Raw genomic sequence first — 27828 nt, forward strand, 5'->3', positions numbered from 1 at the left:
CCAGAGCAAGGAACTTTTTCTTTTTCTTTCCTTTTTTTTTTTTTTTTGGTTTTTGGGTCACACCCGGCAGTGCTCAGGGGTTACTCCTGGCTCTATGCTCAGAAATCACTCCTGGCAGGCTCAGGGTACCATATAGGATGCTGGGATTTGAACCAATGACCTTCTGCATGAAAGACAAATGCCTTACCTCCATGCTATCTCTCCAGCCTCGCAAGGAACTTTTTCTACATTGTTAAACTCATTTATAAAAGCCCAGAGCAAACATATTTAATGGTAAGAAGTGGCAGAGTTTGAGCAATAGCATAGCAGGTAGGGCATTTGCTTTGCATTCTGCTGACTTGGGTTTGTTCCCTGGAATCCCATATGGTCCCCAGAGCATGCCAGGAGAAATTTCTGAGTGCAAAGCCAGGTAACCTGAGCACAGCTGGGTATGGCCCCCAAACAAAACAAAAATAGAAAAGTGGCATAAGACAAGGTTGCCTACTCTCATTACTACTTAATACAGTACTAGAAATCCTTGCCATAACAATAAGGCAAGGAAGCAATCAAATTAGAAAAGTCAAATTCTCATACCCTACAGACAATATTGCCTTAAAGACATTATAGAGATTAAATACACTCCGATAAAACCTTTGATACTTTCCCTCCTTTCCTAGTTGTTTGAAGCTGTGCCACCATCATAAAGGACAGTCACCATGACCAGAAAGTTCATGACCAATTGGCTCCTTCAATGGAAGCAAAAGTTATCTGTTTTTCTGGGAAGACCACAGTACTTCGATAAGACAAACTCAAGGAAAACTTGCTAAAATATATAGGACTTTTCCAGATGTTATATTTGTGTTTAGATTCAGAACCACTTTAGTGGTAGTAAGATAGCTCAGCTGAGGCATAATTTATGATTCTTCTTTTTTGGTTTTTGGGTCCCACCCGGCAGCACTCAGGGGTTACTCCTGGCTCTATGCTCAGAAATCCCTCCTAGCAGGCACAGGGACCATATGGGATGCCGGGATTCGAATCACCGTCTTTCTGCATGAAAGGCAAACGCCTAATCTCCATGCTATCTCTCCGGGCCCAATTTATGATTCTTTTTAATGCAGTGAAAATGAGCCTAAACAGACAGGCAAAATATAGCTTGTATGAGAAAAAGACTTCAAGAAAACAAAGGAATGCAGGATAGAATAAAAAAATTGCAAAGGCCAAAGTTGGTGATAATAAACAAGAATAAAGTTTCTGTAGTGACTTCCTCTGTGGCGATCTTGCAGATTTTTTCCACAATGGATTTAAAAAAATTAAAATTAGTAATTAAAACCATTTTTAATGATACAGATTGTGCTACTGAAATTTTATGGTGTAATCCTCACATCCCTTACTCCCACCTATGGTGATTTAATTAAATAAAAAATAAAACTGTGTAAAGAGATAATAGAAACTTCCTCAAAGATATAACACATGGCCAAAAGGTGTATGAAAAAATGCTCTGCATTATTTATCCACAGGGTAATAGAAGCCACAACAAGATATAATCTGAAGACAGTAGTGAGACTGGCATGCATCACAAAGTACAAAAATAACCATGGTCGGTGGAAATATGGAGGAAAAAGGGACTCACCCTCATTCATTGCTGGTCGGAACATTGATGAGTCCAACCCTTTTTGTGAAAATATGGACACTTCTCAAAAACTAGTATTTGAGGTTTCATATGACCCAGCAATTCCAGTTCTGGGAATATAACCCCAGGCCCCCAACACTTTACTCATTAAAGACATATGCATTCCTATGCTAATTGCATCAATGAATGCAATATCAATATCTGGAAACAATTCAAGCATCCAGGAACAGACAACTGGATGAATAAACTATGATACATATACTAATGGAATACTACTAAGCTATAAGTAAATATGAAGTCATACAATTTGCTCCTATGTGGATGTGTCTGGAGAGAATCATGCTGAAGTCAGAAGGTCAGCAAAGAATCATCTCTTTCTGTGAGATATAGAGAAACTAGCAAGGTAATGACAAATGCCCAAAGACACCAGAAATTGAGAACTGGTCTTTAGTAGGAACTTACCCACAGCATGGGGGACTGGGGAGAACTATATTGGGACAATGGTAAAGACATTTGGTGGAGGGTGTGGTGGTGTATTGTTTTATACATGAAACCCCACTGGAGTTTTGTAAATCATGAATGGGGCTTAAAATGAAAACAAACAAGTTGCTTTCATCAGTAGTATTGAAAGGAAAAAACCCAAAAAGATCTAGACTTACATGGAAAACTGTTTCACACAGAAAAATATGACATATTTTAACAGGATTTTTAAAACTGAGTACCTAATAAGTTATAGATTTAAAAAATTATTTGGGTGGTGTTTTGAGGTCACACCTGGCAGTGTTCAGGGAGTCCATTTGCGGAGCTAGGGACTGAACTGGGGTCTGCCATGTGTAATTCTCCAAATATAGATTATTTTTAGAATATATGAATCTTGATTAATATTGTGAGCTCAAGAAATAATTTACAAGAAAAAGAAAAAAACAAACAAAAAAAGAAATAATTTACATGCTCTGTGGACTATTTTAAATTTTAAAAAACAGGTTCTTTGGTTCTGTTTTGGCTATAGGTGCTGTTCAAAACATTGTTTTGAAATAAACTGGCTTTTCATTTTGTCTTCGTTTTTGAGTCACACCAGGCAGCGCTCAGGGGTTATTCCTGCCACTGCTGTCAAAAACCACTCCTGGCAGGCTCGGGGAACCATATGGGATCAAACCCAGGTCCGTCCTGGGTCGGCAGCATGCAAGGCAAATACTCTACACTGTGCTATATTGCTCCAGCCCCATGGCTTTTCATTTTTTTTTTTAAAAAAAGGACCCCTCCTTCTTTAAAATAACATGATCCAGATTTTGGTTCCCTCCTGTTAATGCTTATATCAGATGAAGTTATGGTTGATAAAACTTGACTGTTGAAATGAAAGCATTTCTAATAGCCCCGGTGCTCTTTTAAAATTGTTATGTTATCTTCATACTGCTATCATAATATCTTTACCAGTTATTATACTGTTTAAAATGAGTTTATTAAAGAACATTCTTAGGAAGGCAACAATGTTTGATTTGTCATTAAAAAAGCTGCTTCTTCATGCTGGGTCATAAAGATGAGATGTTACAGTACAAGCATCTTCCTAATAAAATTCCGATAGTCTAGCACAGTATAGTAATTTCTGCAATGCTAGAATAAATAAGTCTCTTCTATGCTTCTTTCCAAATTGTGATGGATAATGAAGATGGCATAAAGAAGCCATTGTGTTTTCTATTCATTCTGTAGTACTGGATCCTGTATCTGGGAAAAATGAGAGAAAGAGTCAATTCAAGAAGCAACCCGCTTTTAAATGTAAATATTTTATATTTTTTGTTTTTTGTTTTGTTTTGTTTTTTTTTTTGGTTTTTGGGCCACAACCGTTTGATGCTCAGGGGTTACTCCTGGCTATGTGCTCAGAAATCGCCCCTGGCTTGGGGGGACCATATGGGACGCCAGGGGATGGGGGATCGAACCGCGGTCCTTCCATGGCTAGCGCTTGCAAGGCAGACACCTTACCTCCAGCGCCACCTACCCGGCCCCAAATGTAAATATTTTAAGAACAGTTTGAAAGAATACTACCAAAGGTACTAGCTTTTACCACGAGGAAGAATAGGAGGCAGGGTTGATGCTAGAAATTGAATTGCTTCTAAGGCAGAGACAAAAAGATAACGCTTAGTCTCCTCTATCAGAGAAAACTAAGAGTAAATTTGGGTCATATAACTGCTGTATAACCATGTTATGGTTTTTCTTAGTCCTGTACTCAATCCAAATTTTAAGTAACAAAGGCCAAATCAGAAAATAAATTTACTTATTCATTACTATTATTTTTGGTTACAAAATGTTTGTAATTGGGTTTCAGCCTTCTAAATTGTAACCCCCCCCTTCACCTGTACAACTTTCTTACCACCAATGTACCCAATCCCCTGCATGTCTGAGATAGAAATTGTATTTCTCTCTATCATTGTTATAATAGTTGTTAGTATAGTTATCTTTCAACCTGTACTTATTTATCGCTCTTTGTGATAACCTTCATATCATGGGCTAGTACTTCCAGTCAGCCCTCATCAGAAGATATATTTAAATCCTGGTGAAAAAGAGTCCAAGATTCTAGCCACTAATATTTTTTCTGTATTTCAATATTAAAAATGCAGCTTATTTCTCAAAGCTGAATTTTAAATAAAAGATTATCATCATATATTTTTTGGAATTTTTGGGGCCATACCTGGTGGAGCAAGGGATCATTCCTGGCAAGCTTGGAGAACCATATGGGGTGCTGCGAGAGAACTCAGGCTAGCTTCAAGCAAGGCAAAGTGCCTTTCCTGCTATATTATTCCTTTTGTCCTAAGACTTGATTTTATCTTATCTGTCACTAAGTCACTAAGAAAGTCACTAAGAAATATCTTCTTGAACTACCTCCAAACACCAAACCATTCATATTTAATTTTTGGAAAAGATAAATTTCTAGTACTGCATTCTTTTCTGATACAAACTACATTAAATTGAACCAGTGTTGTTCGCTTTTCCATATCTGTGTACAGTGTCTGTCCTGCATATTATCAGTCCTTGAACCGCAGTTATAATTAAGGTGTAAGATCAATTGTTTTAATTTTCTATACCTATGGACAGGCAATGGTATACAGACCAGGGGTTGGAAACCACTGATGCATGTACTTAAAGACTAATGAATTTTGAATTTTTTTCTTTGAGGCTCAATTAGTACAGTGTTTTATAACTGGGACAAGCCACTGTAAGATCTAAGATTGATGTGTACTTTTCCACTACTGTTTAAAGATCATTATCTTGGGTACTGGAAGATGACTCAGTGACTACCCAGCAACTGTGAGGCCACAGGTTCAAACCCTGATGTCAGTGCATACTCTGAGGGAATCCTGAGAGGCCTGTGGTCTGGGATCTCCAGTGATGGAGAGAGAGGGAATATCATTTGATATCTATAAGCTAAACCAAAACCAGGCTTCTCCAGAAAGGAATATATAGCCAACTTTTGGGTCTTAACTAGGCTGACTACCTGTGGTTATAATGAAGTAATCAAATAAAGTAAAAATGAAACATCATATCCTCCAGATCTGTTAAAACATTTCAACATACAAAGTGCAAATGGAACATTATAGTATAAAAGTTAATAATTGCAGAGATCTGTATCATTATTCATTTTGATCTAGGCCTTTAAATTATAAACTAATGTCAAAATTCTATAATTTAGAAAAATTAAAAAAAAAGAACACCAAGGGTTTAAGATTATTATTACCTTAAATTAAAAGAAAAATATAAAAAGTATACAGTATCTGAAACATAGAAATGTTATTATCTTGTGATTCCCAAATCAACAGTGTCAATACTTGCATCCATACAGAAAAGGATTAAGTCCCTGATACCTATAATGAAGATTTCTCTATACCCAAAGCTTTTAGAGTCATTCTACCTAGTAAACTTATAAGATTTCCCAGTTAATTTATAAGAGGTACATGTCATTACAACAGTGCCAGAATCGACATTTTCTGACACAGTGGAAAAAAAAAAGACTCAAAGGGCTTTAAGTCATCATCTTAAGCAAACAATAAAAAAAAGGTTTATTTTGTTTTTGTTTTTTGTTTTTGGCTGTATCAACTACTCAGAAATTACTTCTGGTGGGGCTCAGAGGGGAGACTATATAGAATGACATGGAGATCAGACTCTACCAAACTCTACCCATTGCATTATTGCTCTGGCCCTTAAACACCAGGTTTGAGTGAATAGTTGACTTATGTGAAAACATGACTTACAAATGTGTCATATGAATCAGAGTAAAAGTAATCACAAATGTATTTAAAATACAACTAGCAAAAACATAAATAATCATGTAATAGAAAAAGATAAACAGTTCTGAAAACACTTAATGAAAAATACACCTACATAGATCTAACAGAGATTACAGGCATGGACCTTTACCATTATGATGGATAAGGTTCTTATAGTCAATTAAAAATCTGTCAAATAGGGGCTGGAGTGATGGCACAGCAGTAGGGCATTTGTGTTGCATGAGGCTAACCTAGGAAGGACTGCGGTTCGATCCTCTGGTGTCCCATATGGTCTCCCAAGCCAGGAGCAATTTCTAAGCACAGTAACCCCTGAGTGTGACTGGGTGTGACCCCAAAACAAAACAATCTGTCAAATAACCATCTTTTATTTTATTTTATATTATTTTTTTTTGTATTTGGGCCAGACCTGGCAGCACTCAGAAATTATTTCTGGTTCTGTGCTCAGAAATCGAAATCGCTCCTGGCAGGCTCAGGGGACCACATGGGATGCTGGGAATCAAACCCTGTTCCATCCTGGGGGTTGGCCGCATGCAAGGCTATTGCTCCAGCCCATCAAATAACCATTTTTTTTTTTTTTTTATTTTTGGGTCACACCAAGCAGTACTCAGGGGTTACTACTCCTGGTTCTGAGTTCAGAAATCCTCCGGGTAGGCTTGAGGGACCATATGGGATGCTGGGATTCGAACCAGGGGCAGTCCTGTGTTGGCCACGTGCAAGGCAAATGCCTTATCACTGTGCTATCACTCCGGCCCCTAAATAGCCATCTTTTAAAAATAAAATGTATGTATGTTCCCTAACACAAAAATCACAGGATGAATTGTTAAAATGAAAACATTTCTCCATAAGAAGCCTGAAAAACATTTCAGATATACAACATGCCCTACAAATTCAACTGGAAGAAATGTATGTGATATAAATGTTTTTACCTAAAGTCTGTATAAAGGAATATTTGGGTTCTGGAATTTAGAATCTAGCTGGTCTAGAAATCATTATCTCTCTCAGTAAGTAGATCATTAGCCATTTACTCCATTAGCTGCAAATAAAGATTTTTCTAAATACTCATAGAAATAAGATTGCAAGTCACTTTGCTTTCACATAATTATATGAACACTTACTTTTACCATCACAGGCTACAATTTTCACTTTATCCACTTTAATAAGTTCTGTCACCTCTCTGAATTCAACATCATTCAATACAAAAGTCCACACATTATCGCAGAATCTGTATGTATTTAGAGAGCCCTTTAAAAGAAAACAAACATGTCTTTGAAAAGTGATTTGCCCACAAAGCAATTTAAATCAACTATCAAGTACATAATTGAGAATTATGAAATATTTGGTTTGCTTGCAAGTTTTTTTTTAATTCTCATAGTATTTAATTTAATTTAATTCTAGTAAGTTTGCTATGGTAACATAGAGAAGAATCTTAGTTAGCAAACATTTTTAGCACTGGCAGATTGGCAAGCTACTTATTTAGTTTATTTAATAAGTTGATCAGAAATTTAAATATGCATTTCTACTGCCCTCGTGTGGCTAAAGTATAAAAGTTCATTTATACTTTCACAGGAACTTAAAAAGTAATACATTTATTGTATATTTCATTATCTGAACTTGTATAGAGGCAGGGAATTTCTAGAAATTTTTATTTTATTAAGTTTAAAATTATTCTGGGGTCGAAGCGATAGCACAGTGAGTAGGGAGTTTGCCTGGCATGCGGCCAACCTGGGCTCAATCCTCAGCATTCCCAAGTCTCCTGAGGCTGCCAGAAGCGATTTCTGAGCGAAAAGCCAGGAAAAATCCCTGAGGTCTGCTGGGTATGGCCACAAAACAAAACAAACAAACAAACGAACAAGAAAATTATTATTCTGCAATGTCTACTGCTACATGAGCAATTAAGACTGCAACATTACTACCATGTACAGTTAACATGACTAGAAGTATGTATTTAAACATTCTTTGTTTTTGGGCCATACCCAGCAGTACTCTGGGCTTACTCCTGACTTACTCAGGAATCGCACCCTCTGTGGGCTCAGGGGAACTATATGAGATATTGGAGATGGAATACAGATTGGCCTCCTGCAAGGAGGCTATACAGTGCTATACAATGTTTCCAATCCTAAAAGGAAATGTTTGAAGGATGAGTGAAAACTGCAAGAGACACAGTATATATAAAACTGTGGTATACACACACATAGGCTATATGGGCTATGTTGACCTATATAGGTCATATAGATTGACCTATACAGCCTGTCAATCTGTGACTATAAATACACAGTCCATTACTGCAAGTCACAGTTACTAAGTATAATAGGGTAGAGCAGGGGAACATGAGGGAATAATAAAGCAGAGGTGTTCCTTACAGAATAAAGACCACTGGGAGGATTTGAAGCCGAAGAGTAATAGGGTTTTTATTTTTGGTGGTGAAAAGTCTAAATGGACGCTAGGATACTCAGCTGAGAAACCAAACAATTCTTGGCTCACTAAGTCAGAAGTGAAAGGGCTTTGCTATTGCAAAGCCTATTTGCAAAAGGATCAACAAAATGGGATGATTTTGTGTTTTTGGGCCACATCCAGCAGTGTTCAGGGGTTATTCTTGGGAGAATTGGGGAACCAGATGGGGTATAGGGACTGAACCTGGGTAGAGGACTTGCATATGTCCTACCTGCTGTACTATTGCTTGGGTCCTGGAATGGAGATATTTTTTTTAAAGAACTTGACAACAAGACACATGAAGAGTGGTCCTGAGAGGTGAAAAATTAACAATAATATCGTAAATTATATAGATCTAGAAATAGTTTGGCAAGACAAAAATCTTGGTGGAATGGTTAAAATTGTGCATAGAAAGGTAGGTAAAAAAAGGACACAACGGTAAATATAAACAATAACAAAAAAAATCAGATCTGGTCCATGGGTAGAGACTGGGCCTCTGAAAAGATAAAAGGCCAAATGCCAACCTCCAGGTTCATTTCTGGTATCCTTGACCTTGTGGTCAACCCTAGGAAAATATAGTTTACTGTCCTATCCAATTGGCAGTAGCATGGCCACTATACTGTCTTTTTTCTTAAACCCACAGATGAGTACGACTATTGTGTTCATCTCTCTCCCTCTGACTTATTTCAATCAGCATAATAGTCTCCATATCCATCCATGTATAGTCAAATTTCATGACTTCATTTTTCCCCTAACAACTGCATAGTATCCCATTGTGTAGATGTATCACAGTTTCTATTTTTTTTCCTCTTTGGGCCATACCCTGTGACACTCAGGAGTCACTCCTGGCTATGAACTCCGAAATAGTTCCTGGCTCGAGGGAGCATATGGGATGCCGGGGATGGAACCAAGGTCTGTCTTGGATCAGCCGTATGCAAGGCAAACACCCTATCGTGATATTGCTCCGGCCCCATGATGTACCAGTTTCTTTAGCCACTCATCTATTGTTGGGCATCTGGGTTGTTTCTAGATTCTATTCTAAATAGCGCTGCAATTAACATGAGTGCAGAGGGCATTATTGTATTATGTTTTTGTGGTCCTAGGGTATATCCATAGGAGTGGTATTATTGGATCATATGGGAGTTCAATGTCCATTTTTTTTTTCTTTTAGGAATATCCATATTGTTTTCCAGATAGGCTGGAATAAATGGTATTCCCACCATCAGTGAATGGGAGTGCCTTTTCTCCCTACATCCATGCCAGTAGTGGTTATTCTTGTTCTCTGTGATGTTTCCCAGTCTCTGTGGTGTAAGATGATACCTTATTGTACAAGGGCCTTTTAAAAGTCTAGCTATACATAGTAGAACAATTTAAATGTTCTCTTTAAAAAGTCAAAGTCTGGGGGCCAAAATGATAGCACAGTGAGTAGGGCATTTGCCTTGCATGCAGCTGACCTGAATTCAATCCTGGGCATCCTATATAGCCTATCAGAAGTAACTTCTGAGTGTAGAGCCAGGAGTAATCCCTGAGCACTACCGGGTGTGGCCCCCAAAAGAAAAGAAAACAAAACAAAGCAAGTCCTTGGTTAAGTATATTCTGATTATCTAATAAATTTTTGCCTATAAATTATTAAAAAGAGAATCCTGCAGAAGATTCCCCTCATTAACATTCTATTAAATCATCTCATTAGTACAACGCAATTTAACAAGTTACACCTCTCTTTAGTAGGCTTTAAATCTTACTAGTTTGAGAGTTAATTAAATTAACACACATATTTGAATGTGATATAAGAAACTTAAAAAAAATTGAATTACAAATGTAGTTTGTGCTTTTACCCACCAAATCAAACAGAAGCTATCTATAAACATTATGAACTTAATTGGTCAAGTTGTTGTAAACTGTGGAGGGTGGTGAGGGGAGGGCAGGGATATTGAAAACTGAAGGCCTGAATTACATCAAGTTTCATTAGGAAAAGAAAATCAAGAATTGAAAAGTTAGGGGCCATAGAGATATAATCCAATAGGCTGAGCACATGCATGCAGGAGACTGACTGAGGTTCTAGTCCCAGAATAATTCCCTTCCCTCCAAGAATTACTGGGAGAGATCACTGTGGAAGTAAGAGCTCACAAGCACTAACAGATGTGATCCCAATTTCCTCAAAATTTAGAGATCTGGTAAAAAAAAAACTGGTTAATATTTGCTTTTAGAAAATAGAAAAAAACTTTCACAAAACTGAGCAACAGATATGCAAGTATCAAATTCTGTCTAATTTTAGCTAAACAGCTCTAAAGCAGAAGCGTACAATACAATTACTCAGGCATTATGAACGCTATTGTCATGAAAACAGTGAATAAATAGGTAATATTGCTGACAGTAGCCCTCTGACTCTTGAACACTGCTTAGAGTGCTCAAATGAACAGTCTGACATGAGGCAAATTTATGTATTAATATAGTTGAATTAAAAATAAAAGGGTTGAATATTTAATGAAAATTGGGCAGGGTTCCTACATATAGTTATAAAAAAAGAAAAAAATCAAACACATTTCGCAAGAATCATTATTGTTAAAAGTTAAAAAAAGGGGCCGGAGAGATAGCACAGCATAAGGCGTTTGCCTTCCATGCATAAGGACGGTGGTTTGAATCCCGGCATCCCATATGGCCCCCTGAGCCTGCTAGGAGTGATTTCTGAGCATGGAGGCAGGATTAACCCCTGAGCACCGCCGGGTGTGACCCAAAAAAACCCACAAATAAATAAAATAAAATAAAATAAAAAGTTAAAAAAAATCCATGGGTTTTTCAAACTACTAGCTACAAATCTTTTAGTTTTGTGGACTTTACCTGGTAGTATTTAGGGGACTATACATGATGCTGGAGACTGAATCAGGGTCCACTGAATGCAAGACAACTGCTCTATCTGCTGCATTATCTATCCAGTCCAAACTTTAAAGGACACATTTAAAACATATTGGGCTAAACTCAATGGTCCTTAAGGCTTATTCCTGGTTCTGTACTCAGGGATCACTCATTGTGGTTTTCAGAGGACGCTAAGTGGGGCTTGGCTTTGTGTAAGCCAAGTGCTTTATCTTACTTACCTGCTTGTATTCTTTCTAACCCTAAACATACAATTCACTCTATTTTTAGCATTAAATTGACAATAGACTCACTATTAATTATATGACTATTAAGATCTATTTCAAATTGGCTGAGTCTCTCTTGTTCTCTCCTGTATACCTAATATTCAGAATATGACAGTGTGTAACAGGCATTGAGACTTATTAAGTTTTCCTATTTATGTTTATCACATAAGCAAAACAAAACAAAAATAAACTAAAGATACTGAGATCACCATAAATACAAAATAATTTCTATAGTCCTTCTATACATCTATTTTCCTACATTTCCCTCCAATTTTGTTATGATTTATAAGCATAAAAGGTAAATATGAAAAAAGGTAAATATGGTAAAATATCACCAAATATTATTATATCTCATAATGAGATGATTATAATTCATATTATCTTTTAAATCTGAATTTATCATCAAACTGAGGAGTTTATTTAAGTTGGGATTATTGTTTAAAAAATAAACATTCAGGGGCCGGCGAGGTGGCGCTAGAGGTAAGGTGTCTGCCTTACAAGCGCTAGCCAAGGAAAGGACCACGGTTCGATCCCCCGGTGTCCCATATGGTCCCCCCAAGCCAGGGGCAATTTCTGAGCGCGTAGCCAGGAGTAACCCCTGAGCATCTAACGGGTGTGGCCCAAAAAAAAAACCAAAAAAAAAAAAAAAAAAAAAAAAAAATAAACATTCAGCCAGGGCAATTTCTGAGCGCTTAGCCAGGAGTAACCCCTGAGCATCAAACGAGTGTGGCCCGAAAAACCAAAACTAAAACAAACAAACAAACAAACAAAAAACATTCAAATCAGATTAAGTTATCAGAACATTATGGACTATTCTTGATGACTATTCTTTTTTCTTTGTTTTCTTTTTGGTTTTTGGGCCATACCTGGTGACACTCAGGAGTTTCTCCTGGCTATGTGCTCTCTCCTGGTTTTGGGAGGTCCAGCTGCGCTATTGCTCTGACCCCTGACCACAAGTCTTGATCTTTATAAACCATGTCGTTACGGTGGAGGCAACTCACGAATTCTAGATCTCTGTATTTTCTAAGGACTAGCGAAGCAGAATTTAAAAATTACAACATGACACTTACCTTCAAATCCTGCAGATAATATTTCACATTTCTGAAATCTTTAACTCTTCAGGAAAGTAACATACCCGGACTGATTTGTCAAACAACTGGATAAACTCTGTATGATTTTGTTATTAAACTTGAATATCATCATGGAGGTATACTTAAAAACAGAGTTAACACATATTAAGTACCAGTGCAAGTTTAGATATGGAAGTAGATAGCCTTACCCTGAAATTGACACGGTTCCTGACTCTCTGAGCCAGCGCTGAATTAATAGCCTTATCAAACTGGAGTAGGACTTGGAGGGCAAGTTGGGGAGTAATCTGTTGAGACTGAAAAAAAAGCAACAGACACAAATAAATCCTTTTAGTGAAGAGTAATTAAGACAAAAATGTAAAACTATATAAATTACCACCTAACATTTAACTGAGGTTATCAAAGCTTCCAAACTAGCATCCCATTACTTGCTTAGCCATAACTGATAATTAAACATAACAATATATTTTTTTTGGATACAGTAAAATTAAAAGTGATTTTACAATATTATAACAAAACTGTTTATCATTTCTTCAGTATCTGGAAGAGCACTCAGTAAACTGAAGGAATCATTTCTTTTAAATAAAAATGAGGACCAATAAAAATAGTTTTAAAAACCTAATAAATCTTTGATTGGAGAGAGTGTTCAGCAGGCCGGAGTGCAAAGCTTTGAATGCAGGTGACCCAGCATTGATCCAAAAGTACTAGGCTGAGAACAGTCCCCAAGAACCAGCAAATCTAATAAATTTTATTAAAGGTCACTATAAAAAGAGCTCTTAAAAGCGTATTATGTATGTATACATAAACATAGAAATGAGTTTTTGATAAGTTAATTTAAAAAATGCATATTTGGGGGCCGGGCGGTGGCGCTGGAGGTAAGGTGCCTGCCTTGCCTGTGCTAGCCTAGGACGGACTGAGGTTCGATCCCCCGGCGTCCCATATGGTCCCCCAAGAAGCCAGGAGCAACTTCTGAGCGCATAGCCAGGAGTAACCCCTGAGCGTCACAGGGTGTGGCCCAAAAACCAAAAAAAAAAATATGCATATTTGTAATTCTTTTTTTTTTTTTTGTGGTTTTTGGGTCACACCCGGCAGTGCTCAGGGGTTACTCCTGGCTCCAGGCTCAGAAATTGCTCCTGGCAGGCACGGGGGACCATATGGGGCGCCGGGATTCGAACCGATGACCTCCTGCATGAAAGGCAAACGCCTTACCTCCATGCTCTCTCCGGCCCCATATTTGTAATTCTTATTTAAATCTGTAGCCCAAATTTTTCTTAAGCTGCTTAGAATAATTTTTATTATTCGTAAAAGGAAATTAAAAACCTGATCTCAGTATTTCTGTTTAACAAAAATAATAATCAATTTTATCAATAATATTTTATGTCCTAACCAGGGTATCATAAAGCAAAGACATGTGAAGTTATTTACTTGCATACTGACTTACCAGGTCAAACAGTCTAAGATAACCTCACATCTCTGCTTGAGAAAGGGAAATAGCAAAAATGACAATAGACTCATCTAAAGACAAATGTTACTCTCTCACCTGTATGAGCTCATCAAGGCTCTCCTGAAGACTGTTTCCCAAAGTAGTATTTCTGTATAACTGATATGCCATGGTTTAGGAGAAGAAATTGTTTCCTTTATTCAGGCTTGCATTGATATCCTAAAATTTTAATATGACAGTATTTTAAAAAATGCAAATTCTTAGTACTGTAACTACAATTATAATTTTACAATTATAAGAAACACTTTAAAGATTTCTTTAATTTTTGAATTATTTTAAAATAGGCTTTTATAGACATCTTATAGACATTTTGTTGTTTCTGACCTTTTGGTGTCAGAAAATGGTGGAATAAGCCATCAGGGTAGGCAAACCTCCCCAAGATACACAATCTGAAACCAAGTGTATCATATTCAATTCTCAAAGGTGGCATCATCAGAGGGTACCTAGGGGCCTTCATCTGAAGAGGGTGGCAGGGCTGGCAGATTTAGAGAAGCAAAGGGAGACTGCAGTTGTTCATTAAACAGAAGTTCTCTCTCAGCACCTCGGGGAAGTCTGGAAGAGTATGACTGACTGGTGAAGAGGGGTAGGCTGTGGGATAAGACTGGGAATGGCTTGTGGCCTGGCCTGAAGAGGAATTGGTTATATGGGCTTGCCAGGCAGACTGAGAACCTGTTCAGTCACAAAGGGACAAGGACAAGGGGCTATGTGGGACTTTATGCCTAGAAAGGCCCTCCCTAGGGGCTGTAACTAAGGGGAGCTCCTTCCCTGATGCCCTCACTCTCTTCATTCACAATAAACAAAACAATACTAAACTAATTTCAGAACATACTGGAAAAAAGTAACTCAAATGCCCCTCAAATTAAGTTAAGTAAAATAAAATGACATATCTTCTTCAGAAATCAAACTTCAAGACACAAATTTGGTGAGTCTAATGGAGAGTAAATTAACATAGTTGAAATTTTATTTGAGGTTCTCTGATTTACAATACTTCCCTTCACCACTGACTTAGTTACTTTCCACCTCCCACCACAAATCTTGGTATTTTCACCACAGTAAGCTCAATACTGTAGGCCAGTTCTCAAGTTCTGTTGGCTTTGGTCATTTGTTAATACCTTATACATCTTTTTATCCTACAGATGAAAAAGATCATTCTGTATTTCTATGATCTTAGCATAACATCCTCCATGATTTCACCTTTTCTTTTATTGTGTGTGTGTTTTGGGACACACCCAGCAATGCCAGGGGTCACTTCTGGCTCTACATGCAGGAATCATTACTCCTGGTAATTCCTGAGGATCAAATAGATGCCAGGATTGAACGTAAGTCGGCTGCATGCAAGACAAATGCCTACTACCCATGTACATTCTCTTCAGCCCTAGATTTCATCTTTTTTTCTTTTTTTTCTTTTTGGCAAGGAAAACGCCCCACCTCCATGCCATCTCTCCAGCCCCAGATTTCAACTTTCCTTATGGTTGAGTAGTATGCGTAGGTGTGTGTGTGTGTGTGTGTGTGTGTGTGTGTGTGTACATATATATGCACACACATACATATACACACCACACTTTATCCAGTTTATCTGTTTAATTTATATGGAACACTTTTGTTTGTTGTTTTTTTGTGTCACACCTGGCTGTGGCGCTCAGGGGTTACTCCTGGCTTTGTGCTCAGAAATTGCTCCTGGCAGACCTGGGAACCATATGGGATGCTGGGAATTGAACCACCACCTGTTCTGGGTTGGCCGAGTGCAAGGCAAACGCACTACTGCTGTGCTATCGCTCCTGCCCCAGAACACTTGGTTTGTTTCTAGATTTGGGTTATCAAGAACAGTATTGCAACAAGCATAGGAGTGCAAATGCCTTTCTGAGCAATATTTTTGGACCTCTACAGTAGATGCCCAGAAATGGATTTACTGGATCATTCCAAACTCAATCCTTAGTTTTTTGAGACGTATCCATGTTTCCCAAAAGGGTTGAACCACTCCACATTCCATATAGCAGCGGGTGTTTTCTTTTCCCCCACATCCATACCAACACCGACTGTTGTTTTTCGAGCCTGGCTATAGGGAACCAGGGACAAACTTTGCACCTCTTTGAAACTGCAAACCGGGGCATGCTTCCTGACATCCTGGCATAGAATTTGTGAGAGCCAAAGGACTCTAGTTCTTTGTCTGACAATGTCACCATGAGAAGAACTTTTCCAGGGACCTAGAAGAAAGACTCTCTGAGGTTAAGTAAACTTAAGGCTGGTTTGAAGCCTGCAGTTTGAATGTATAACCCTGACTCTTATCTAGGCTAAAAGTTTTTTCCTTTTATTTCCCTTTTATTGTTCCTATGCAAAACAACAGCTACTTTTATAGCTCCTATGGGGGTATTCCTGCCACTGGTGGAGAATACACAAACATGATCTATTTTGGTTTATCTCATATTTCTGCATTTCAGTTAACGGAGTTTATTGAGTTACAAACTATTTTCACTCTAAACAAAGCAGGCTTCTTTCCCTGCCCTCTTTATAGGTCAAAATCCCACCTAAGCTGGACTAATTCTAGATAGGCCCTTGGGGTGGTCTTGGTGCTTAATTAAAACTGTGGTTTTGGTGGGCTTCTCTCTTGCTCCATAAGGTGGAAAGCCTCCGAATCACATGTGTTTCACCCTCTCAAGATTGGCCTAGATTATTTCCTATGGTGATCCCTGCTCCAGACCGTTTTTTCTCCTGGTGTTAAGATTATGGTGTGAGGAGCATTTCAGTTGTTCTTTCTGATGTTTTAAGATATAGAGAATTTTTCATAAACATATTGCCCTTATGTCTTCCTTGAGGAAATTTCTTTTTTTTTTTTTTTTTTTTTTTTGGTTTTTGGGCCACACCCAGTAACGCTCAGGGGTTACTCCTGGCTATGCGCTCAGAAGTCGCTCCTGGCTTGGGGGACCATATGGGACGCCGGGGGATCGAACCGCGGTCCGTCTCCTAGACTAGCGCAGGTAAGGCAGGCACCTTACCTCCAGCGCCACCGCCCGGCCCCGAGGAAATTTCTTTTAATCTCTTCTCCCCATTTTTCAACAAGGCTGTTTTGTTTATTGTTAAGTTTTATAGGTGCCTTAAATATCTTGGATGTATACCTGGTGGGTAAATGTTTTCTCCCAGTTTATGGGGTGTCTTTGTATTCTAGTAATTGTTTCTTTAGCCAGTGCAGAAGCTTTCTTAATTTGATGTAATTCTTGCCTTTTTTTTTTTTTTTTTTTTTTTTTTTGTTTTTTGGGCCACACCCTGTGACGCTCAGAGGTTACTCCTGGCTGTGCGCTCAGAAATCGCTCCTGGCTTGGGGGACCATATGAGACAGCAAGAGATCGAATTGTGGTCTGTCCTAGGTTTGCTTGTGCAAGGCAAATGCCCTACCACTTGTGCCAATGCTCTGGCCCCTGTAATTCTCATTTTTTGTTTGTTTGTTTGTTTTTGGGTTGCACCCAGCAGTGCTCAGGGTTACTCCTGGCTCTACATTCAGAAATTGCTCCTGGCAGGCTCGGGGGACCATAAAGAATGCAGGGATTCAAATCACCGTCCTTTTGCACGCAAGGCAAATGTCCTACCTCCATGCTATCTCTCCGGCCCTGTAATTCACTTTATGTAAAATTTTTTTTTGTTTATTTTTGCTTCAATTTACTTACCAACCACCAAAGATTCCTCTAGATTCAATGTCATGAAGGAGTCTTCCTCTATTTCCCTCAATATAATGGATTTAGGTCTGATATTGTGGTCTTTGATCCATTTTAAACTGGCATTTTGCATGGGTGTGAGATAGGGATCTAAGTTGATTTTTTCTTTAAATGGCTGACCTGTTTTTCCAACACTATTTGTTGAGCCTTTCCTGCTCCACTTCATACTTGTTCTTCTTTGTCAATGATTAGTTGTTTATATCTACCCATGGATCTATCTCTGGGCTCTCAATTCTATTGTATTAATCTGACAATCTGTCTTTATTTCAGCAAAAGTCTTTTTTTTGTTTTGTTTTTTGGGCCACACTCGGTAATGCTCAGGGGTTACTCCTGGCTATGTGCTCAGAAATCACTCCTGGCTTGGGGGACCATATGGGACGCTGGGGGATAGAACCGCGATCTGTCCTAGGCTGGCGCTGGCAAGGCAGACTACCTTACCTCTAGCGCTGGCCCCTGCAAAAACAGTCTTGATCACTATAGTATAACTGAAAATTGGGTAAAGAAAAGCCTCTCATTTTTTCCGCCTTAGGGCTGCTGTAGTTATTTGAGGGTGGTGGTGGTTATTCTCTCTATATTTTGGTATCATTTGGACTATGTCTTTAAAATAATGCCATGAGCATTTTTATAGAAAATACACTATATATGTATACATACATACATACATACATTGGGCAAGGCTCATTTTAACAATACTGATGCTTCCAATCCATAAACAGGGTGTTTCCATTTCTTTTAGTAGCAAATTTGTTTTCTTTACCTTTAAGTCATTCACCTCTTTTGGGAAGCTAGTTCTGAGGTACTTGATTTTTTTTTAGGTGAATTGTAAATGGGATTGTTTCTTTTCTCTCTTCTACTATTTTATTTTGTTATTTGCATATAGGAATGCTATAGAGGTTTTACGTGCTGATTTTGTAGCCTGCCATATTACTGTAGGAAAAAAACGGGCAAGATTATTGTTTCTAGGTTGTTTTTTTTTTTTGTAGTCCTTACTTGGAAGCATTTCATCTGCAAATAGTGATAATCTAACTTATTTTCCAATCTGGAAATCCTCAATATTTCTTTCTTGCCTAATTGCTATGACCAAGGCATCTAATACTATATATAATATGAAAATCGGCAACCTTGTTGTGTGCCTGATTTTTTGTTTTGTTTTGTTTTTTGGGCAACATCCAGCAGTGCTCAAGGGCCAGCATGGCTCTGGTGGTTCTCAGTGGACCATATACTATATGGGATGCTGTGGAGCAAATCCATGTTGGCCAGCCGCATGCAAGACAAAAGCCCTACCTGCTATGCTATCACTCAGATCCCTTATGCCTGATCTTAAGAGGAAAGTTAACAGTTGTTTTTTTTTTTTTTACCATTGAGTAAGATATTAGTTGTGAGTTTGTGGTAAATACCTCTGACTATAATGAATTACGTTTCTTTTCACTGCATTTTATTAAACGTTTCTTAATCTACAGTAATTGATCCTCTCAAACGCTTTCTTTGCACCTATTAATATGATTATGCGGTCTTTGTAGTTAAGTTTTTCCAAACCTTTAAGGATTTACTCTGAACTCTTTTTAGGTTTTTCCAGCAGGTCAAAGAAAGAGAAACCTCTACATACAGTTTTTATGAAACAAGTATTACCTTCACACTGAAAGCAGACTAAAACACCATTGAGAGAAAACTATAGAGTTATCTTATGAGGAATATGAACGCAAAGACTCTAAACAAAATATTGCAAAAGCCATACAATTAGTAAATCATTTTAAAATTCAAATAACTATTAAGAAGAAAGCCAATGAGATAGATGAAATGCATTTCTAACAGAAGGAATTAATAAAATGAAAAAGAAAATGAGGAAATTTTATCAAAGAGAATGATACTACAAAAAAAATTCAAAGACACTGAGTCTGAAGGAACACAATCAAAGCAATGAAGATGACAAGGGAAAGCAGAGCAGGTTCACAGAGAGACCAGAGAGATAGTACAGTGGGTAGGATTTGACCTGAGTGATCCCTGAGCTCAGAGCCAGGAGTAACACTGTGCACTGCCAGGTGTAGCCTAAAAAAACAAACAAAACAGAACAAAAATCCCAGCTCCCTCTTTCAAAAAAACTCAAGACAACAACAACAAAAAAAACATTAATGACAAATGGAAGAGAAGAATTAAGATGAAGGGTATCCCAGAAGACAAAAGGAAAGAAGGGAACAGACTAGTTATTTAAAGAACAACTGGTGGGGTCCAAGGCAGTGGTAGGGCGTTTGCTTGCACTCAGCTAACCTAGGATGGTCAAAGGTTCGATCCCCCTGCGTCACATATGGTACCCCAAGCCAGGAGTGATTTCTGAGCGCATAGCCAGGAGTAACTGGATGTGCCTCTCCCCACGCCAAAAAAAAAAAAAAAAGTAGAATGATTGGGAACTGCTAAATAAAAGAAAGAATCAAAAACCCAAGAAGCTCGAACTCAATTATTATTATTTTTTTTTTTTTGGTTTTTGAGCCACACCCGTTTGACGCTCAGGGATTACTCCTGGCTATGTGCTCAGAAATCGCCTCTGGCTTGGGGGGACCATATGGGACACCGGGGGATAGAACTGCAGTCCGTCCTACGCTAGAGCTTGCAAGGCAGACACCTAACCTTTAGCGCCACCTTCCTGGCCCCTCGAACTCATTTTTAATGCAAAAAGAACCAATCCAAGAAAACACAGGAAAACTGCTAGGAGTCAATGATACAGGACAGTAAAAAGGCTGTGGGTGAACTATCTAGAAACTATCAATTGTTTCCTCTATCAGACTAACATCAGATTTCTTTTTTTTTAATTTTTTTATTTTTAATTATGAGAACAAGGATGCAAAGAAAGAGGACACGGTAAAGTTACAGTGGAAGGACAATCACCCATAATATAATTCTCAGAAGTCCCCTTGCTGATATCTTAACTTTGAAATTTCAGCCAAAGAACATTAAGATAAATAAGACAGAATCCATGTACAATTACTTTGTCCCTCAAGTCCCCAGATTGTAACACATTATAATATTTCTTAACAGCACACAAGGCAATCTAAAGCCATAAAACTTACATAACTCCTTAAACATTACAGGCATAGTATTTTTTTACATTTCCATATACATGCATATTAGCTTAAGTTAATCTCAAATTTTAAGTGGGTTCTTTTTAACATCAGATTTCTTAGCAGAAAGTGTAAAGGACCAGAATGACATATACAAAAATAAAAAATGTAAAACTATCAGAAAATACTCTGCCCTGAAAATATTCAAATAGTATGGAGAAATAAAGGCTTTCCCAGGAAAAAGAAATGTCAATGGAGCTCAAAACATTAGACCTGCCCTACAAGGCTTTCTTTTTTTTGTTTGTTTTTGGGTCACACCCAGCAGAACTCAGGGGCTACTCCTGGTTCTATGCTCAGAAATCGCCCCTGGAGGCACAGGGGACCATATGGGATGCAGATTCGAACCACTGTCCTTCTGCATGAAAGGCAAATGCCTTATCTTCATGCTATCTCTCCGGCCCCAAGGCTTTCTTTAGTATAAAAAAATATGTACAAAACACCTTTAATATGGTAATAAACAGAAAAACAAAACCCAAAATATAAATAGGAATAAGAGGGGACAAAAACATCTTCAACATGAAAAACTGAAAACAATCCTAAGAGCTACTCAACAAAAACCTGGAAGAGACAGAGTAGAGAAAATAACAGAAGTAGACTAACTAGAAACAACAACATAACAATATCCTTTATTGCTGTGTAATAAAACGCTCAATATGAATGATCACCTACATTTAATTTGTTGGAACTGAATTCACCCATCAAGAAGCACAAGTGGCTAGCAGAATTAAGAAACAGAATTCACTACATTGTACTGTTAAGAAATCCACATCAGCTCTGAAGAAAAACAGATACACAGTGGAAGAAGTAAGGTGCATCAAATTAACAAGAGAAGGAAAAGGCTGCTGTATTCCAGATAAAAAGTGGATTTCTGGGGCCGAAGAGGTGGCGCTAGAGGTAAGGTGTCTGCCTTGCAAGCGCTAGCATAGGATGGACCGCAGCGTCCCATATGTTCCCCCAAGCCAGGAGCAATTTCTGAGCACATAGCCAAGAGTAACCCCTGAGCGTCAAATGGGTGTGGCCCAAAGACCAAAAAAAAAAAAGGATTTCCATCAAAAGAAGGTACTAAAAGAGACTCTATAAAGACCAAAATATGAATCAGTTAAAAAGATGCGGCTCATTAATATTTTTATACCCAACACATTATCACCTAAACACAAACTAAATACTGGTGATGACAAAGAACTTCAAAGGCCAAGCGATAGCACAGCGGTAGGTAGCAAAGGCCAGAGCGATAGCACAGCGGTAGGTAGTTTGCCTTGCATGCAGTTGACCCAGGACGGCACTGGGTTCGATCCCTGGAGTCCCATATGGTCCCCCCAAGCCAGGAGTAACCTCTGAGCATCACCAGGTGTGGCCAAAAACAAACTAAAAAGAAGGAATTCAATACCTTATTTCCATCAATGGATAGGTCAGCTGAACAAGAAGGTATTGCTATTAAATGATCTAATGTGCACAGAATATTCCATACTAAAAGAAATGAATACACATGTCATAAGTGCACACGGGAAGAGATCACATATTGGGACAATAATAAAAATCAAAATGGGGAAAAATAAAATAGCAATACTAAAGATAATATAAAATATCGATGAAAACACGAGTTGGCTCTTTGAGTAGACAAAACTGATAACCCTTTAGCTAAACCCACAAATAAAAAAAGTGAAGCCCTAATTTAAAAAATCATAACCATGGCCAGAGCAATAGTACAGTAGTAGAGTGTTTGCCTTGCATAGGACAGAACCAGGTTTTATCCTGGCATCCAATGTGGTCCCCAAAACACTGCCGGGAGTAATTTTTGAGTGCAGAGCTGGGAGTAATCCCTGAGAACTGCTGGGCATGCCTGCCCCCCAAATAAATCATAACAAATAGTGGCAAGTTACTGTAGAAATACAAAGAACAGGGCCCGGAGAGATAGCACAGCGGTGTTTGCCTTGCAAGCAGCCGATCCAGGACCAAAGGTGGTTGGTTCGAATCCCGGTGTCCCATATGGTCCCCCGTGCCTGCCAGGAGCTATTTCTGAGCAGACAGCCAGGAGTAACCCCTGAGCACCGCTGGGTGTGACCCACAAACCAAAACCAAAAACAAAAAAAACAACAACAAAAAAAAACCCAACAACAACAAAAAAAACCAAAAAAAGAAATACAAAGAACAAATTTCCCAAAGAATGGAAACACAGACCAAATCAATGAGTTCTTCCAAAGTTATAAGACTAATTTCCTTCTCAAATGCTTTCAAAATTTGAAGACCCAAACACATTTTATGAGGGCAGCATTACACCATCATCCCCTAAACAAGAACAAAACAGCATACAAGAAAAACCAAAACTACAGGGTTACAAATGTCCTACATCAGATAGGACATCTGCCTTGTATGAGGCTGACCCAGGTTTGATCCTTGGAATTCCATATGGTCTCTTGGGCCCTGAACCAAGAAAGAGCCAGGTGTGGCCCCAGCAAACAAAAATAAATAAAACCACAGACTTGTAAACACAGGTGGTGCAAAAGACTTCAACAAAATCTTGGCAAATCCAATACTTAGTAACTCCTACACCAAGGCCAACTGGGATTAATTCCAAGGAGATAAAGATGGCTCAACACAAGCAAATCAGTAAGTGTAATAAACTGAGATCAACAAAGAGAAAGTTAAAAACAAAGAAACAGGGCCCGGAGAGATAGCACAGCGGCTTGCAAGCAGCCGATCCAGGACCAAAGGTGGTTGGTTCAAATCCCGGTGTCCCATATGGTCCCCCGTGCCTGCCAGGAGCTATTTCTGAGCAGACAGCCAGGAGTAACCCCTGAGCAATGCTGGGTGTGGCCCAAAAAAACCAAAAAAAAAAAAAAACCAAAGAAACAACAACAAAAAATCACAAAATTCTATCAACAGATGCAGAAAATAAACCATTTGAAAAGACTGACTTCTCATGACAAAAACTGCTCACTAGGGGCCGGAGAGATAGCATGGAGATAGGGTGTTTGCCTTGCATGCAGAAGGATGGTGATTCTAATCCCAGCATCCCATAAGGTCCCCCGAGGCTGCCAGTTGTGACCCAAAAACCAAACAAAAAACAAAACAAAACAAAACAAGGTTGGGTTGTTCACTCTTACCATTTTTAGTTTTAGTGGTCTTTAGATGAATTTGACAACAGAAATCCAGATGGGTCAAGTAGTATTACTATTTGCAGATGATAATATATATAAAATACGCCAAAGGTTCCCTAAAATACTGTTAGAAACAAGTAATGAGTAGAACAGCTAGTGACAGAAAATGCTTGCGAAAGAAATGAAGGCAATTTCCTGACTTCAAACTGCACTACTAAGCAATAATTACTAAAAATATGATACTGGAATAAAATTAACAGATGGATCAATAAAATAGAACTAAAGCTCCAGAAACAGAGCCACAAATATACAACACCTAAGCCATGATAAAGAACCATGATACAGCAAAGCACGGAAATATCTTCAACAAATAGTGCTGGGCAAACTATACAATCACATTACAAGGAGCACCCATGAAAAACCAATAAAAACAGACCAACCAACCTTACTCAATTTGACTTTTGTTTAAGGGACTATATGTGGTGATGGGAATTGAGCTTGGTATCCTGCACGCAAAACAAAAAATAAAAAACAGGGGCCGGGCGGTGGCGCTAGAGGTAAGGTGCCTGCCTTGCCTGCACTAGCCTAGGACGGACTGCGGTTCGATCCCCTGTCGTCCCATATGGTCCCCCAAGCCAGGAGAGACTTCTGAGCGCATAACCAGGAGTAACCCCTGAGCGTCACCGGGTGTGGCCCCAAAACAAAACAAACAAAAAAAAAAACAAAAACAAAAAACCCACAATCTGGAAAAAAAACAAAAAACAAAAACAAAAAAAAACCCAAACACTGTCTCTCTAGCCTTATTTTACTTCTTTTTTCTTTCCATCTTCTTTATTTGACTTTTTATTCACAACAGATGTAGCACGATGGGTTTTTGAACATAATTACATTTTACCTTCTAGATAAATGCCTACTGTATGCTTATTATATTTGTATAGTGAACAAACTTTGTGTCACTATCAAAATGCTAATATCTGTGCTAGAGAGTTAGTACATGTATAATAAAGTCCTTCGCTTATATCCCCCCAAATTTTAGTTCAAATCCTTGGTATGGATATGGTCTCTTGAGAAATGCCGAGTCACTTTTGAATACAAAACCCAGATTAGTCCACCAAGCAACACCGATTATTGGGTAAACCCCAAAATTCATATTGCTATAAACTATCCAAATTAGTCCTTATCAAATACAATTCCTCTACTCATGCATTAGATCCTAAACCCTCTAATGATCTCTAGGATGCAGTTCCAAAAATCGAAATAATCCTTCTCTCACTATCAAATTTCCCAATGTAGCATTCCATTAACAAACAGGTAGCCATTTCTTCCAGACTGAAGTAAGACTCCCATTCTTGCTATCTATACTCAATTTCTCTGTTTCTCTGAAACAAAGGGTTGTCTATACTCACTTGCCACTCACTCCTTTTCTACCATTTTTCTAAAACTCACTCTTCACTGCGTTGAGCTCTCTGGTTAATGTGAAGTGCCAAGTGGGGAAAGTCACCAATGGCAGGGTCAAAGCTAATTCTCCATACTCTATCTTAACTGACCTAATCAATCAACAAGGCTGATTCTGACCTTCTCTCTGACAATGTCCTGGTTTAGTTTCTAGGGTTCTATACTTTTTGGGTTCTCTAAACTCACTGGTCCATCCTCTTCAAAGTGGTTTGTGGGTCGACCCTGAACTATTCGTGCCACCCAACAACATCTATCCTTGGTCCTGCTGCTTGCTTCCTATGCTCTTTGAGGCCGGAGTGGTGGCGCAGCGGTAGGGCGTTTGCCTTGCACGCGGCTGACCTAGGATGTACCGAGATGTACAGGATGTACGCCCTGGCGTCCCCTATGGTCCTTCAAAGCCAAGGGCTATTTCTGAGCGAATAGCCAGGTGTAACTCCTGAGCATCACCAACACCGGGTGTGGGCCCCAAAATCAAGCAAACAAACAAAACAATAACAGTGTTTGCAGCTTCAAACACCAAAATCATAGACTAGAACAGATTGTCCCTTGAGTCTCCACTCATAGTCCAAGCCCTAACTCAAAGACCATACTTCTTTCCTACTGTGGTAGATGCAGCCCTATGCTTCCATGGACTTGTATAAAAGCATCTGAAGTACCCCCGATTGCCCATAAAAGACCTAACAAATTCTGTCTCAAGACTCTTGCAAGATCCATCAATTTTTATTTTCCTAGCTGCCACCAATGCTTCCACACTTGCCCTACATGTGGTTCCTGTCTGGACAGCACTTTATTTTTCAAGCTTTCTCCCACGGTGATCCCCTTCAACCTTGCTTCCTTCCTGACACCTCCACCCTTCTTACCCCATCCTAACTATAGGACATGTGTGCCCAGCACCCCAAAGCCCTTTTGTCAAGCAAAAGAGCTCTACCTTCTCAAAATCTTCCAGAGGTCCCACTTCCCTCCATCCTTTTTTCTAACCCTTTGCAGTCATATTGCAGTTCCTTGCTCTTAGAGCTCACCTGTGACTTCACAGGTTTTTAGATCAAGCTTCTATAACTCCCAGGAATGCCCGTGTTCACCTATGCACTTGATTCTCGGTTCTTTCAAGCAGAGGCCCACCCTCCACAAGGGCTGCCACACTAATGGTAGCCTTTGCCTCTACTATTGAGGACAGCACTTTCTGGCTGTGTTCCGTTCCCAGTAAATGCATGTAGCCTGCTCGTCATGCAATCTCTCAGAAGAAGGTAAGTTCCCGAGGATTGCAACTCTTTGCCTGTTAAGTTTGCATGAACTGGACTCTGGGATGAGGGGGGGGGGGGAGGAGAGATATGAGCAAGAACTGAGGGCCGATCACGGTCGAGGGGGACACGCCTGAGCCAGGGTAGCCTATGTATGACTGTATGGGAGGCAGGTGGGGTCGCTGCTAGCCTGGGGCCAGGCAGATCTCCCCCCAAGTTTGGACGGGACTGCGTCGTGCAGCGATGCAGGAGCCTGTGTGTCTGCTGCATGGCTGCCTGCACTCCACCAAGCAAGAGCAATATGCTTGTTCTCTGTCCCACCAACGTGCCCCCCCAGCGGCCCTCGCCCGGGTTGGGTGGGTGTTGCTCCGCCAGGCCCGAGTCTCCCAGCCGACCCGGCCGGCCGCGCAGTGGATTAACGGGCCTCCTTCGGGCCCCAAGCCCAGGCCGCGCGCTGCCTTCCCGGTCGCTCGGAGACGGCAGGGGCCGGGACCCACGTCCGCAGCGAGTACCTGGGACGGCGCTTCCCGCCGCGAGAGCACGCACGGCAGGCAGGAGACGCGGAAGACCCCGACGAGCACGATCTCCTCCGGCTGCCGCGCTTGCATCAAGCGCGGAGCTGGCCACGACCCGGAAGTACTCGTATAACCTGGAAGTGGATGGGCGGGGCCTGGACGTGCCCGCCCATCCGCCCGCCCCTGGCGTCGCTCTGGGCGGGGGGATGAGCGCGCGTGCGCAGACAACTGGCGCGCCCGGAGCGATCCGTCAGTTTCCGCGAGGTCCTTCCAAGATGCTGTTCTGGCCCCTGTTGCGCGCGCTAGCCTAGGACGGACCGCGGTTCCATCCCCGGCGTCCCATATGGTCCCCCCCCCCCCCCAAAGCCAGGGGCAATTTCTGAGCGCATAACCGGGAGTAGCCCCTGAGTGTCACCGGGTGTGGCCCCAAAACAAAATAAAATATAAAAGATGCTATTCTGCAGACTGCCTTTTACCACTGTCCGATGTATGACAGGGAAAGGCAGTGTTGGTGAGGTCTACGGTATAGGATGAAGAGGGACGCTTTCGGACTTTGCTCCCCGAAATTGAGAACGACTGGGGCGGGGGTAGGGCGCGTAGTAGGTGTCTAGGACTATATGCCCCACACCCAGTTACCTTGCTTGGGCAAGGCCTGGACTC

General features: G+C 39.8%; 1 protein-coding gene across 1 annotated transcript; it reads right to left on the reverse strand.

Moving 5' to 3' along the window:
* Window positions 1-3043: 3043 nt before the first annotated feature.
* Window positions 3044-27271, reverse strand: GTF2A2 (general transcription factor IIA subunit 2). The gene is made up of 5 exons (XM_049773742.1): window positions 27166-27271; window positions 14082-14201; window positions 12733-12837; window positions 7002-7128; window positions 3044-3331 (listed from the first exon to the last, which is right to left on the reverse strand). Exons 2-5 carry the CDS (start codon window positions 14151-14153, stop codon window positions 3306-3308), a joined length of 330 nt encoding a protein of 109 aa, XP_049629699.1. The 5' UTR covers window positions 14154-14201; window positions 27166-27271; the 3' UTR covers window positions 3044-3305.
* Window positions 27272-27828: the final 557 nt, after the last annotated feature.

The sequence above is a fragment of the Suncus etruscus genome, chromosome 5 (assembly GCF_024139225.1).
Source record: "Suncus etruscus isolate mSunEtr1 chromosome 5, mSunEtr1.pri.cur, whole genome shotgun sequence".
In the NCBI taxonomy this organism is placed as follows: Eukaryota; Metazoa; Chordata; class Mammalia; order Eulipotyphla; family Soricidae; genus Suncus; species Suncus etruscus.